Here is a 16,131-nt window from a genome sequence, read left to right as displayed (position 1 = left end):
TTGTGGTCTGAAGTCCTATAAACAAATACCCTAGGCTGAGATCTACACATTTTTCTCCATGTAATTCTCATAAAGAGACTTTATTGTATTCCCCCCATTGGGCTGTGTGTGTTTCCCAGGGAAACCGTATGATGCAGGCACCTGCATCCACTTTATCCTTTCCCTCTCTGCTGAGTCTTACATGGGCCGTCAGACTCTGGTGAATTCTGGGAGGACACAGAGGTCAGGCTGTGCCACGTACCTTGATCCCTCATTATCTTTAATTAGTGCTTAGAAGGTTAATCGGTAGTGAAGCTTACCTTTCCTTATTTCAACAATTGAGTCAGGGACGTTGGGGCCAACTTTGAATTGTTTGTTTGGATTCTTACTTGAATTTGTAAAGTCACATGTTTACTGTCCAGCCCCAGACCGTGTGTGTGTTGAAGGGGTGCTAGGAGAAGAGGACCAATCATATGGGACAGCAATTTTTACTGTAATTAATTTGCAGCTTAACAGGCCTGCTAAAAAGTTTGCTATTTTAAAAGAAATTAACATTCATGAACACTCTCAATGGCTTCAAACTTGACCCAAATCTTTTTAAGCTGAAGTAGGCATATTTGTTTCATTTTACATATAAAGGCAAGTTCACATTCAAGGAATTTAATTGATTAAAATACTATTATTAAGTCGTTACCCCCGTGTCTTTTCCTTCATATATTAGATGCTCTGTCAAGTCACAGCTGATTTTCAATCTTTTACGTGATAAAGCTGCTAACTATATTCTCGCCCAATAGGCTTCATTGTTCAAAAACTGTCCTTAATACCTGGCTAAAATTTCCCTCTGCTTGTTTCCAGCACCCTGTGCTATTTCTCTCCAGATACTCTCTATAAGCACCAAGCCCTTTAAAAATCATCATTAACTTTTTATAAATATTCTTTCCACCCTCCCAAGTGTGCATCTTCCCTCCTTGGCCACATTCACATACTTGCCCCTTGTTAAAAGCTAAACTGAGGCATACTAAAAATGGGAAGAGTTTGAGCAAAAATCAATTTGAATCAGAAGCAGCAGACCTGAAGTGGGTTTAGGAGCGCTCCACCAACAGGAAGGAGCTCAGGGAGAGACTTTTATTTATTTTTTTAAAAGATTTTATTTATTCATGAGAGACACAGAGAGAAAGAGAGAGAGAGAGAGAGAGAGGCAGAGACACAGGCAGAGGGCAAAGCAGGCTCCATGCAGGGAGCCCGATGTGGGACTCCATCTCAGGTCTCCAGGATCACACCCTGGGCTGAAGGTGGCGCTAAACCAGTGAGCCACCTGGGCTGTCCAGGGAGAGAGTTTTATACAGAAGAGTCAGCTGCAAATGAAGGAAATGAAGGATTGGCTATCCCCTAAGCCCAGTTGGGTTTGTGATTGGTTGTTCTTAGGTTTCAATTTCATAACTTTGAGGTATTTACAAGCTTAGATTTTGGTTCGCCTACATAGGCCACGATGGAGTTAAAACCACATCAGTCTAAGGGCCTCCTTGTTTCATTAATTTAACATCCTTAAATGAGGCCATTGTTTCCTGACTTCACGTGAGGAAGAACTTTGGACCTGTGCTAAAATGCTTGGTTTCCATTGTCCAAGAAAGAAACTCTTAGCTGGTCTGTGCGTCTGTCTGAGAAGCGTTGATCTTTCTTTGGCAACATTCGAATGTAGACTTCATAGTCCTGTGGCCCTGGAAACACTCTTCTTTACAAAGAAGCTCCTTGTGACAAGATCCCGGCAGGTCACACCGGCTCCCCTCTTCTTCCAGGACGATGTGCTAGTATGGCCTTTGGAAGGAGAAAGACAGGGCCGCCCTGGTGGTGCAGTGGTTTAGTGCTGCCTACAGCCTGGGGTGTGATCCTAGAGACCTGGGATCGAGTCCCTCATCGGGCTTCCTGCATGGGGCCTGCTTCTCCCTCTGCCTGTGTCTCTGCCTCTCTCTCTCTCTCTGAATGAATAAATAAATAAATCTTAAAAAAAAAAAAAGGGAAGGAGAAAGACAGAGGGCCCTGTGGCCTGGCGGTTTTCATCTTTGTCTTTGCTTTTGTACTTTGGCCCACCTGCACTTCTTCATCTCTTAATCTTTCCAATCCTTCCACAAAGAGTGCTTAAGCATTTTCCCGTGCTGGGCACTGGTTGTGGTGAACTAAAGCCATAGAACTTACCCTCCGAGAACACACCTTCTGGTGGGGAACTGAAAATAAGCACAAACTCTAGCATGATAAGGGAGATAAAGAGAAATAAAGCAAGGTTTTGGTGTAGGAAGTGAGGAGGCGGGGAGGTTTTACAGCAATCTGCTTTGAGGAGGCTGCTCTGAAAGAGAGAGCCACTGTGGGAAGAATATCCCGGACAGAGAAACAGCCACATGCGAAGACCCTGATGTGGGAAACTGTTTGGTGTTCTGGGAATGGCAAGGTAGGCCATGTGGCTGGAGCAGAGGGAGGGAGGGGAAGTATATAGTAGGGGACTGGGTTTGAGAGGAAGCCAGGGTCTTACATTTAGTGTATGATTTGGAGCAGGGACATGGCATAGTCCAGTGTGTAGAAATAGAACTTGAACAGAACTTTATGCCAGGAAAGCTGCATCTTCCTGGTCAGCATGAGGGTGTACCCCTGAGTTCTTTGGCCTTGTTGTTTCCCAGATGCCCCATCAGGAAATGCACAGAGCCTAAACTATTCCTTACTCACTCTAGCATACCAGGGGCTACCGCACAGCATTTGTCCGAGGCCTCTCTGGGTCAGCCAGGTGCCCTGCTAATTTATCTGTTCCTAACAGCCCCGTGACTCCAACCTGACCTTTTCATAGGCTTTCTGACTGGACCACGGAACTCAGCCTTGTGTAAGGGGTGCCTCACCACCTCGTTACCAGTCGCAGAATGAGGTAATGGTTTCCATATGTGCCGGGCCTGTCATTCAAATTGGACTTTGCCTGCTCTGCTAATGAGGTCAGACGGCTCTGCTGGGGTGGACGGCCTCTCCCTGGGGTAGGCGGCTGCAGGAGATGGATGAGACTCTCCTACCCCCTCTCGAGGAGCTCAGCAATGCAGTATTTCTTCACCCTGCAAAGAAACACAAAATAGAAGGAAATGCATACTTTGGTTTGTTTGAACTTTTTGTTTTGAGATCATTGCAGCCTCAACATGTGGTTGTAAGAAAGAATAAAGAGAGAACCCATGTAGCCTTTACTCAGTTTCCCCTGATGGGGACATCCTGCAAAACTAGAACAGTATCATGGCCGGGGAATTGACATTGATGCAGTTAAAATAGGAAACATTTAGTCACCATGAGGATCTTCATGTCTTTTTATAGCCACATCTACCTTCTAGATAGCTCCTGGCAGCCTTGAATCTACTCCATTTCCATAATTTTGTCATTTCAAGAATGTTATGTAAATGAGTCATACAAAATATAGTGACCTTTTCTCAGCATAATTCTCTAGGGACTCAACCTGTATATTGAGGTTGAGTATATTGTATATTATCAGTGTATATTATATACATTATATATATTGTATATTATCAGTGCTTTCTTCCTCTTTCTTGCTGAGTAGTATTTCATGGTATGAAACCATTCACCTGTTAAAGGATATCTGGTGGGGGGGCAGGTTCCAGCTTGGGGCTATTATGAGTACAGGTTTCTGTGTGAACATAAGTCCTTGTATTTCTAGGATAAATGTCCAGGAGTGCAAATGCTGGGTTTGTGGTAGTTGCATATTTAGATGTTTTTTTTTTCTTTTGTAGAATAAGAACCATTTTTTAGCTTCCATCTGTGGGTTGGTAATTTGGACTGCACATTAGCTCAGGTTTATCTGATCTTTTTTTCTTTTTACATACAATTCAAATATGTAAACTTTACCTTTTGAAAATATATAGTTCAATGGCTTTTAGTTTATTCACAAAGTTGTGATGTGTTTTTTAAGTAAATGACAGACTTTTTCAGAGTGGCCATACCATTTTATATTTCCACCAGCAATATGTGAATGATCCAGTTTTTCCACATCCTTGCCAGCATTTGTTGTCACTATTTTTTTTATGTTAGCCATTGTGGTAAGTGTGTAGTAAAAGTGTATTGTGGCTTTAATTTGCATTTCCCTAATTGCTAATAATGCTAAACATCTTTTCATGTGTTCATTTGCCATCTGTGTATCCTTTCTTTTTTTTTTTTAAGATTTTTGTTTATTTATTCATGAGAGACACGGAGAGAGGAGCACAGAAATAAGCAGAAAGAGAAGCAGGTTCCTTGCAGGGAGCCTGATGTGGGACTTGATCCCAGAACCCCGGGATCACAACCTGAGCCAAAGGTAGATGCTCAACCACTGAGCCACCGAGGCACCCCTCAAAATTGTTTTAGCTACTCTAGCTCCTTTGCTTTTCTGTATACTTTTTAGAGTAATCTTTTCTATACCTACAAAATATCTTGTTGGGATTTTGATAGGAATTGTATTAAACCTATATATTGATTTAGGAAGCATTAGTATTTTTATTATATTGATTCTTCCAATCCATGAAAATGACATGCCTCTCCATTTATTTAGACCTTTCTTTTGTCAACATTGTGTAGTTTTTGGTGTGTAAGTCCTATATGTATTTTGCTAGATTTACACCTAAGTATTTCATATTTTTTAGCAGTCATAAATCACATCATATGTTTCCTTTCAGGATTCATGTGTTCATTGCTAGTACATAGAAATACAACTGACTTTTGTATGCTATCTTATAGCGGATTTTTTTATGCATCTTATAACCTTGCCAAGCTCACTTATTCGTTCTGGGAGTTTTATATGCATGTGTATCTGTGTGTCTGTATTTTCTTATTTATATTTCTTAGTATTTTCTAGACCATCACATCATCTGCAAATGGAAACACTTTTATTACTTTATTTCTGATCCATATTTCTATTATTTCCTTTTATTGCCGCATTGCACTGGCTATAACTTTCAGCACTATGCTGAGTAAGAGTGGTGAGAAGGGACAACCTTGCCTTGCTTCCTGCCTTAGGGGGAAAGTATCAGTATCAGTATCTTTCATCAGCAAGTATGGTGTTAGCTATGGGGTTTTCGTAGATGTTATTTGTCAGGCTGAAAAAGTTCCCCTTTATTCCTAATTTGCTAGGAGGTTTTGTTTTGTTTTTTAAATCATGAATGGGTGTTGAATCTTAAAAAATGTTGTTATCTGTGGCAACTGGTATGCTCATGTGTTTTTTTCCCTTTTTAGCTTATTAATATGGTGAATTACACTGATTGATTTTTGCATATTGAACCAGTGCTGCATCCCTGGATTAAAACCCACTTGTTTATGTGGTGTTATTCTTATTATATATTGCTGAATTATGTTTACTAATATTTTGTTCAGAAGTTTACATCTATATTAATGAGGAGTATTAGCTGTGGTTTCATTTTTTCTTTCTTTTTTTATATCATTAAATGATTTTGGTATCAGAATAATATTGGTTTCATAAGTGATTTGGAAAATGTCCTTTTTCGATTTTCTGGAAAAGATTGTGTAGAATTGGTGTTAAATCTTATTTAAATATATATGGGATCCCTGGGTGGCACAGCGGTTTGGCGCCTGCCTTTGGCCCAGGGCCTATCCTGGAGACCGGGATCGAATCCCACGTCGGGCTCCCGGTGCATGGAGACTGCTCTCCCTCTGCCTATGTCTCTGCCTCTCTCTCTTTCTCTCTCTCTCTCTCTCTCTCTCTCTGTGACTATCATAAATAAATACAAAATTTTAAAAAAATCTTATTTAAATATATTTGGTAGAATTCTGCAGTGAGAGTAGAATCCAGTAAATTCTCCATTTTATCTTTTGTTCTCTGTTCTGGTTTTCATTTCTCTGTTTTGTTTTTTCTTCCTTTTTGTGGGCTATGTGAACATGTTTTAGAATTCCATTTTAACCAATCGTAGTTTTGAATATGCTTCCCAATGTAGCTTTTTTTTATTGTTGTTCTGTGTATTATATTTACATAACTAATCATAATCTACTGGTGGTGTTATTTTACCAGTCTGAGTGCAGTACAGAAACCTTACTTCCTTTTACATTTCTTTACCCACCCCCACTTATAATATGCTGTTCTTCAATATTTTCTCTATATACATTTAGAACCACATCAGACAGTATATAATTTTTGCTCTAACTTAGTCAAACATAATTTGGGGAAATTGAGAGGAAAGGTAAAGCCCATTGTATTACCCATATTTTTGCTTACCATGTTCTTTCTTTCTTCTTGATGTCCCAAAAGATTCCTTCTTTTATCATTTCCCTTTTGTTTAGCTATTCTTACAGGGTAGTTCCGATGGTGACAAATTCTCTTAGTCCCTTCCATTCGAAAATGTTTTGATTTCTTCATTCCTAAAAGAGCTTTTCACTGAGTGGACAGTTCTTTCAGCACTTGAAAAATATTAGGCCACTTCTTGCCTCAGTAGTTTCTTTTTTTTTTTTTTTTAAGATTTTTATTTATTTATTCATGAGAGACACAGGTAGAGGGAGAAGCAGGCTCCACGCAGGGAGCCTGATGTGGGACTTGATCCCAGGTCTCCAGGATCAGACCCTGGGCTGAAGGCAGTGCTAAACCGCTGAGCCACCTGGGCTGCCCGCCTCAGTAGTTTCTGATGAGAAACCCACCATCATTCCATTTGGTTTTCCCTATGGGTAAAGCATCATTTATCTTTGGCTGCTTTTGAGATGTTTTCTTTGTCTTTAGTTTCCAGAAATTTAATTATAATCTATCTTGGGTTGAATTTCTTTGGGCTTATCATATTTAGAATTTGTGCTGCTTCTTGAATCTGTAGGTTTATGTCTCTCACCAAATTTGGAAAGTTTTCAGCCTTTAGTTCTTTGAGTGCTTTTTCAACCTCTTTCTCTTTCTCCTCTCCTTCTGGAACTCTGAAGATGTGAATATTATATCTTTTATTCCTGCAAGTCCCTTGAGACTCTGTTAGTTTTTTCCTCAGTCTATTTTGTCTGTTTCTCAATCATTGAACTGTTCTGTCTTTCTATTTACTGATTGTTTCTTCTGACCTCTCCATCTTGCTATCGAGCCCATCCACTAATCTTTTTATTTGTTATTATATTATTTAGTTCTAAAATTTATAATTCGTTCTTCTTCATATCTTATATTTCTTTTTGAAGCTTTCTTCTTTTATTTTCATTTGTTTTAAGCATATTCCTAACTGCACATTGAAGCATTTTTAATCACAGCTACTTTAACATCTTGCCAGATGATACCACCATCTCTGTCATCTTGTTGGCTTCAGTTGATTTTTCTTTTACATTCATTTGGACATCTTCCTAGTTCTTCTTATGACAAGTCACTTTCAAATGAAACATGGATATCTTAGGTGTTGTGTTATCTGACTCTGGATCCTGCCAAGTAGAAGTCATCCAGATCCTCTGTTTGACCTCCATCGAAACCTACTAGGTGGGGATGTGAGTTTCTGTTGTCCACATGATCTCCACTGACACTGCTATGGGTAGGTAGGTGGGAGACAGGGGAAGAGGCAGGGGTCTGCTCCTGTTACTACTGGGCAGTGATGAAAGTACTAATTCTCTTTTAGACCTCTTCTCATATCACCCCAGTGAGGAGGAGAAGGAATGCCTCCTTTCTCTGGGAAGAACATTCTTCCCATGTTCTCTCTGCAGACACCACAGTGGGCCTGAAACCTCATTATCAGCTGGCAAGGTTGAAAATCCCAGGTCCCTACTTGGCCTCCTCTATCACCACCTCAGTAGGGCCATAAGGTGCCTTTTAGCCTTGTAAGGGTGGAAGTCTAGGCTTATCACTTGGTCTTTGCTGGCATGAGTGGGAGAAGAGCCATGGTTTTTTTTTTGGGGGGGGGTGTTAGGCTGGAATAGAATGATTATGTTCTAAAAGGGTATTTTTGTCTTGCTAGAATGCCTCTTTCCTGCTCCTTTGGCTAGAGAAAATAGGCTTTTTTCTGGACTTTCTTGGTGGTACCCATGGCATTTCTGGGTTGCCAGGCTTTTCAGCTCCAAGTCTGGGATCTGTGACACCAAAAGAAAACTGAGGCTTCTCATACTCTGAGGTTCCTTCTTCTATTCACTTTTTAATGTCTTCTTCTATTTGTTTTATATATAATGGCAGGGTTGTCAGCTGTCCTTAGCAAGAGGAATGGGGAAGATACAGCTATTCCATCTTCCTGAAAGTAGAAGTCTCTCTGGATAGAAATGTCATTTAAATGGCCTTTTTTACACTAATTGAATGGCAGTGGGATATGGTAATATAGTACTAATTCTCAGGAGAACCCATTTTCACCAGTGTCATCCAAGTTGCTGTTTCAGGTAAAAGGACAATATGGTTGCCAGCTGCTAGTTTCTATTTCTTCTTGATCTTTCCTCCCAACTGCATTGGTTTATTTAAGTTATTACTCCTGCTAGCAGACACATTAGAAAAGATCACGTTACCTGTTTTTGCTTTTAAATCTTTTCAATGTCCTCTGCTCCTCTTTTTGTTAAAGGCTTCCCAGACAGTTCTGTCCAGCAGCAGGGTTGACTTACGTGCAACACCTGTGTTCTGACCCAGAGTGGTTGTCAACAGACTGATCCCATCTATCTTGAGGCTGCAAATCTACTGTTTCCTCTTGCAAATTCACTGCTTAATTTGGTACTACAACTCCTTTGAGGACAAACTTGTCTTTTTGATAGGAAATCATCTAACTTACATTGTAAGAGAGTGACATTTCTTCTAACACCTGGAATAGTCCACTTACCCCTTATCCCATACCCCGTTTCCAAAACTTTGAACAGAAGAAAATAAGTTCCTTGCTAGTATAAGCCTTTCTTTCCTCTAGTTCCTCATTGTGGTGGTCAGAGGAGACTTGAGACCAGGGAAGACAAGACGGATCTATCCTTTTATTTTTTTAACGGAATTTGTATTAAGTTAGTTAACCTTGAGTCCTCAGCCAGACTGTCTTTCAACTGTTCCATGTAATCTGAATTCTTAACAAAACACAATGTCCTATCTCTGTAAAGGCCATGGAGTTGTTTTGTTAGGCTTTGTTTCTCACAGTCTAGAGTTTAGAAGGGGCTTTCCTCTTCTGGAAGAGAATTGGGACGATGTCCCTATTCTGTTAATTGTAAAGAATAATATAGAGGAATTCATCTTGGCTGCTACTGGAAAGCCCACTGTGTGCTAACCCAATGTTGGGCATTGTGACAGATGGAGAGACAAATGATGGCAGGATCAGGCTGTGGAGACACAAGGTAATAAAGACAGAATAAGACATCCCAAATCAGTAAATACAGAGCACAAATGCAACTTTATGTATGTAACCACACTGTTCTCAGCCCAGCGTGGGTACTGTGAAGAATACCAAGACAGTATGACTTGGTCCCTGAGAGAACAGACCCTCTGGCTGAACACTCAGATGGCATGTTGGTGCTTCTAGGAATCACCCCTTATGGTACCTCCTCACCCTGCCTAGTCTTTGTGGGTTTCTACAGGCTGAGGAATCCAAAATGGCATCTCTGGCTTGGATCTCTCTAGATCCCAATATTCCATGGCCTCCTGAATGTGTCAGAGGTAATTTGAAGCCTGACATCCAAAACTGGACTCATTGTCTTTCCCACTAAATCTGTTCTTCTGTGTTTCCATCTGGATGACCGACAAGGAGTTGTCCATTGTTCAGGATGCAGCTTCAGTGTTGATTCTTCTTGAAGCCTTCCTGAACTTTCTCTGAGTTATCACTCCTCAGTTTTACCACTTTTGAGGCCCATATAATCTCCATTACGGCACTCATCACCTTTGCCATAATATACGTCTACATGGCAAGGTCACTTTAGAGACTATGAGCTTCAGGGACAGCACTGGATCTCACACATAACAGGTGCAGCATAATTGCACCATAATTGCTAAATGAAAGGAAGTCATGTTTTAAAGGCAGATGTATATGGACTGGCAGAAAGAAGGAGAATGATTTACTACCACCTAATGGAACAGAATTTATAAAAGCCCCCTAGCTCCAGGGTCATAACTCCTATCTTATTGGAATCTTAAGCTAGAAAACCTATTTTGTTTTTATTCTTGTTATTTCCCTCATTACATTATTCTTACTAAGGTAACGTTTGTAGGTCTGGAATGTACATGAGCCTTTAAGGTTCTTAGTTTTTGATGTTCAGATTATAAGGCGTAAAATAAGTTACCAATTAAGGCTATGAAATCTCATTCTCTAGGGATCCTTAAAAATAGGTTAAAATTTCAGTAGTCTGATAGATTGGTAGATGTTTAGCCTCACCTGAAGGAAAAGGAACTTTGGAGACTAGCTTTTTTCTTGAGGAACCTGTCAGATTTGTTTTGAATATGGTCCAGTAACTTAAAAATAAGTTTCTAAAAATACTTATTTGTTTTTGGCTTTGTATGTCAGCTGTGATTCCTAGCAGCTGTAACTCCTGACAAGATCTAAAAACAGATTTGCAATTATTTGCTATATTCTCCGTGTTCCTGCTCTTTGGCAGTTATGCACGTGTGATTTTTGCAGGAATAGCCTTCTGACAGAAATGTGATATTAAGAGTTTATTATTCCCTGACATAATGCTTCTTAGCTCCCTGCTTCTTCCTAAACTGCTCATTTTGTGAAACAGGAGGACACTACCACCTCTAGGATATGTCGGCTTCTAAACAGAGCCTGTCTGGATGGAGTCGCATGAGGTTGGGTTTCACCATCATTACTGGGGAGGCACCAAGATTGCATATACGTTTGGTGAAAGTACATAATATACAGCTTTTGTATCCATAAGTCACAGTTGGCATGCACAATTCAGCTAGGATAGAACACAATCAAAGAAAACACATTAGCTCCAGCATCCCCCACATCATTAGCAACAGTTCATGGTATGGGAGGGAATTTACTTCAGTTCAGGACTCATTCCTTCTCTTTTCCATTTAATTGAATTTTCTTTTTTAAAAATTGTGATAGAATTCACATAGCTCTATGCATAAAGCTGCAGATTTGACAGGGCTGTTATTTTAATGAAATAGAGACTAGGAACAATTAACCTATTAGATTGACAATGCAGCAATGTGGAGGAAAGATTTATCCACTAGTAACTGGAAGCCTATGCTTATGTATGAGGTCCAATTTTAGACTATTCCCAATGCTATAGGAACTAAGCTAATATAAAAATTGATGTAACCCATAGGATCCTGGCAGAGGCAAAAGAAAATCATTCTGAAGAATGATTTCATAACTAGAACACATATAGTAAATGAACTACAGTGAAGGAGAGTCATGGAATACTGCAGACATTTATTAGCTTCCCCTCTCCACCAAAGCATTGGAGATGCAAGGAATGTCTGAAAGAATCTATAAAATACTGAAGAAAGAAGATACAGAAATCAAAAAGCAAGAGTAAGACCGTATGTAAGAACAGGTGGGTCTGGAAAATAAACATGAAAAGGGTATTAATCTAAATTAAAGCATGCCAGTCAGCTGAATAATAGTTTCAATAAAGTTAAAGAAAGAAAGGAAATGGATAATGTAGAGGAGATACAGTGATGTGGAAGATAGAATTCTATATGTAAGAAGCTCCTGCATAAGAAAAAACAGAGAATGGGGCACAGTCAGTATTGGGAGTGTTTTGCATACATGAAGATAACTTTTGAGTTATAGTGGCTTTCCAGGTCTGAGCAGCTGAGCAGGATATAAAAACAAATCTACACCTAGTCACACTAAATGTTGTAATGAAACTGCAAAACACCAAAGACAGAGTAATTAGAAAATTATCTAGAAGGAAAAAGATTACCTGCAAAGAACTAGTTCTGTAAATGAGGAGATAATTAAAAAGAATATAAGATAGGAAAAAAGAAGGCACAAAGAAAAATGATACACGAGAAGCATAAAATAAATGACACCAGTTAGACGTATTTTAGAACATAAGTATTAGTTGTGTAGCATATATATGTAAAACAAAAGTATGAAACACAGAAGATTATTTCTAACCATATTATAATAGAAGGGAAAAGAATGGGATCTGGGAGGAATATAAGGGACTTCATATTTGATATTTTATTTTTGTTAAAATTTGAAGTAGGGGTGCCTGGCTGGCTCGGTCGGAGGCGTCTGTGACTCTTGATCTCAAGGTCATGAGTTCAAGCTACACATTGGGTGTAGAGATTACTAACAAAATAAATACACTTAGAAAAAAATGTGAAGTAGTTCCCACAACCAGGACAGGACTTGGTGCAAGAGTGCAAATAGAGACCAAGTACCATGTCTGTGTCTGAGTGTGTGAAAGTTACAAGTCAAGCTAACAAATAGCCATATACCTTGATCAATATACCTTCATAAAGAGGGTGGTGCTTTGTGATTCCCAGATCCTTTGGGACTGGAGCCAGAAAGTGGTGGCATGGAGAATAGTTAGCTGTGCTGCTCCCCCTACCCTCTCTTCCAACCCCAGCTCTGTCCTGCACTGAGAGGGGTTTGCGCACATGTGTTTGGACATCTCCATCCATACACACCCCATGCAAAAAAACACTCATTGGCCACCCACAAGCTGAGGAGTCTGTACACTGGCTATAGGATCTGCTCTTATGAGGATAGAGCTAGTGAGGAGTTCAGGTTGGCCTTAGATAACTAACTTGGAGAGGCATCACTCCACAGAGACTTCTGATGTCCCAAATACCTGGGCCAGGTGACAGGCATGGGCTTGGTGAACGTGTCTCCTTGACCCTATGGACCCTTTGCCACATGGAAGGAAGGGCTGGAGGAAAGAGTGGGTCCCTTTAAAACAAGGGGTCAAGCAGTGGAACTACCATTTGCTAAATGGACCAGGTCGGTGGACCTTTGCTGTATTAGTTTCTGTGTTTGGAGTGTTTCATTATAAAAAAGAGAGAAAAGCATATAGTATTTCACATGGGAATTAGGGACATCTGCCTAGCACAGAGGCAGGGGCAAGAACACAGCCAGCAAAGCATCCTGTGACCTTTGTATTTGGTACAGCTCAGTCTCTGTTTCCTCACCTGCCCACTGAGGGACCAAGATGTGTGATTTCCCACTTGTGTGGTCCTGTGAAGTTCTCATTCGCCCCACAGCAAGGCAGAGCTTCTGGACCTAAGCATGGAGGGATGAGGATGGCCAGGGCAGAGGAGGGGTATGAGAGCAGAGCCTAGGCTGCGTCTGTGCACTAGGTTCCTGGGGAGGGAATTCCTTTCCCTTACCACAACCTGGCTGGGAAGTGTGCCCTCCAGAGCTGCGGCTCAGCCCTCAGGAGCCCCCACTTCATGCCCTGGGTAGAGCCTTGGCAGTGCCTTCCATTGAGGAATCCTGGCCAGAGCTGGGTCAGACAGGGAGGACAGCCCTTCATTACCCTCCCCCGTGTCCTAAAAGTAGCCAGTGCAGGGGGCACCAGCCTGTTGGGGGGCAGTGAGCTCACAGAGGGTCAGCACAGGGCACGCTAACGGGCTTGTCCTTGTTCATCTGCTCCTCTCTGCCTGCTGTCTGGGGCAGTTGCTCAGCAGGGCCCAGTGAGATTAATCGGCCCATGGAAGAAAAGGCATGAGAGAGAAGGGAAAGCCAGTGTGAACGGATAGAAAAAAGTGTTTTTCCTCATCAGCCATCAAACATTTTGCCAAGCTTAGCTAGTTGAGGCTTACCTCTAATTGGTGATGAATTAAATGTTGTCCTTTCAACCAGCATAATCAGAAAAATGCTCTCTTCTGGCAACGCAAGTGCAAAATGAACTTTATCTCCAAAACTATTGAGAATACCTTGGGCCCTGTTCTTCTTTCAAGGCCCTTGAGGTTGCTGTGAAGTGGACTCCGGTCAGGGGACCATCCTTCTCAGGCTCAAAGCCCATAAGACAGGTGCTCAGGTCAGCAGACAACCACAGCTTCTGTGCTTTCACGGGCAAACAACCCGTCAGGGGTGGATTTGTCTGCTAAGGCTGCCATCGCAAAGCACCACAGACTGAATGGCTTAGCAGGAGTTTCTTTTCTCACTCTTCTGGAGACTGGCATTCTAAGATCAAGGTGTTGGCAGTGTTGGTTCCTTCTGAGGCTCCTCCCCTAGTAGATGGCTGCCTGCTTTGTCTTCATATGGTCTTCCTTCTCTGGGTGTCTGTGTCCTAATCTCCTCTCCCTAAGAGGGTACCAGTCCTATTAGATGAAGACCCGCCCTAGTGACCTCATTTAACTTAATCACCTTATTAAAGATTTCATCTCTTGGGGTGCCTGGGTGGCTCAGTTGGTTAAGCTTCTGCCTTCAGGTCAGGTCATGATCCCGGGGTCCTGGGATCAAGCCCCACATTGATCTCTCTGCTCATGGGGAGCCTGCTTCTTCCTCTTCTCCCTACTTGTCTTCTCTCACTCTCTCTCTCAAATAAATAAATAAATAAATAAATAAATAAATAAATAAATAAAATATTTTTTAAAAAATAAAGATCCCATCTCCAAATACAGTCCCATTCTAGGTAACTAACTGAGGGTTAAGACTTCAACGTATGAATTGGGGGGGAATACACTTTAGCCCTTATCAGAAGGCATTGGCAAACTCCCACACTCCAGGAATCTCCTGGAACAAGTGACATTGTAATGATAAGAAAACAAAGACCTGTGGCCTACCTGGGCAATTTTAAAGTACACCCCCCCCCCTTTGCTATATAGGAATAAACAACAGCTGTGCTCCATAGTTCTTACAGGGGCAGCAAACTTGCAGGGAATCATTTCAGGAAAGGCAAGAAGAGCTCCTAATCCTTGTGTTTTCAGAAAAGACTCACCTTGATTTTCACTGTTTCAAAATTAACAATCAGGATGTGCAGAAAAAAGTCTCTTGCTGGGGACCCAAGGCTCTCACCCTGGTACAGCTGTTGGCTTGGGAAGAGGCGGCTGCAGGTGAAACAGAGGCATTAAGACATTGACCATAGAAAGAGATCACTGCTCACAGAAGTGTTCTGGAAAGCCAAGGGTGTGCCTGGTATAAAAGTGCACTTGTAGTGCACTTCAATTAAGAGGAAGGCAGTGTGGAGAGGCGTTACGTACAGGACAGACTGGAAACAGAGCGCCTCTTAGAAGAGGGAGTAGTGCACTCAAGGTGTCAAGATAGCATCTACCGTAAATAATAGAGCTGTTCACCAAACTGGACATTTTCCTTGACATGAGGAAGCCTTTCTCCCCCTGATTTATTTTGCAAACTGAGGCCCTTTGAGAGGTGTTCACGTGAGCCGGGACTCACTGTGTTTGATCTACCCACAGGATGAATGAACGTGACCGCCTCCTGAAGAGGCTCAGCAGGAAGACACCCCCCACTCTCTTCCGGGGAGGCTCCATCCAGCAGTGTGTTCCCCGTAAGTACCTGTGCCACATTCTGGTTAGCCTGACCCCAGCCACTCAGGGAAGGCGATGGCTTTGTTAAGGCTTGCTGGTGCTGATATAGGGATGGAGACCGCTGTCCAGCCAGAGCCCCACACTTGGAGGTGGAATTTGTGTGTTTGGCCCAAGGCAAGTGCGGCTTGAGTGTAGGTAATTCCCTAAGACCCGATCAAATGCCTGAATGACAAAATCCTGAAACTTAAAATCTTGATGTGGTCGAGATCCTTCTGTCAGCCTAGGATTTTGAACTAGGGCCGAAGTGATCTTACTTTTGAATTATTGGCCCCAAAGATAGCAATATGCACTGTCTTACTTAATATTAGCTTATTAATTAAAACAATGACAAACACTGGGGAAAAATCTCTGTACATTTCCCAGGAAGGCTGAGTCCAGCATTGGTGCCCCCACTTGACAGTGGAGGCCAGGCCTGATTTCTGCTGAAGGGTTCAGACCCAAGCCAGGGACAGTGGGAATGCACCAGACCCCAGGGGAGGGGGCAGGAGGCCATGAAAAGAGATGGGTGGCAGAGCTCAGGGGGATTGTGGGGCCATTTCAGCAATTCAGCCACTTGGCTCCCTGCAGAGGGGTGTTGTTAGCACAGGTGTCCTTTGGGAGGCAGTCACCTACCTTCCTCAAGGTGAGGCCTGTTGGCACAACGTCTGTCACCTGCTTCTGCCCCTCCAACTCCTGCTTCTTTTTCCAGCGCCCCCTCTCTCTCACATTGCATCTCTTCTCTTCAACAACACTGCTTCCTGTTTTCTCTTCTTTTCCTGAGGTGTTCAGAAGGAAACAGGGATGGTTTA

General features: G+C 41.9%; 1 protein-coding gene across 13 annotated transcripts in view; it reads left to right on the top strand.

The window, feature by feature from the left end:
- The window catches only part of LOC144295815 (phospholipid-transporting ATPase IB), a 570,630-nt gene that overhangs the window by 543,260 nt on the left and 11,239 nt on the right, over positions 1–16,131 (top strand). For all 13 annotated transcript variants that reach the window (XM_077868357.1, XM_077868362.1, XM_077868360.1 and 10 more), the window contains one exon: positions 15,212–15,303. In XM_077868357.1, coding sequence (XP_077724483.1) covers positions 15,212–15,303 — 92 coding nt within the window. The remainder of the gene's footprint in view (positions 1–15,211; positions 15,304–16,131) is intronic.

The sequence above is a fragment of the Canis aureus genome, chromosome 24 (genome assembly GCF_053574225.1).
Source record: "Canis aureus isolate CA01 chromosome 24, VMU_Caureus_v.1.0, whole genome shotgun sequence".
NCBI lineage: Eukaryota > Metazoa > Chordata > Mammalia > Carnivora > Canidae > Canis > Canis aureus.
Note: the sequence above shows the minus strand (reverse complement) of the source record. Positions and strands in the feature narration are given on the sequence as shown.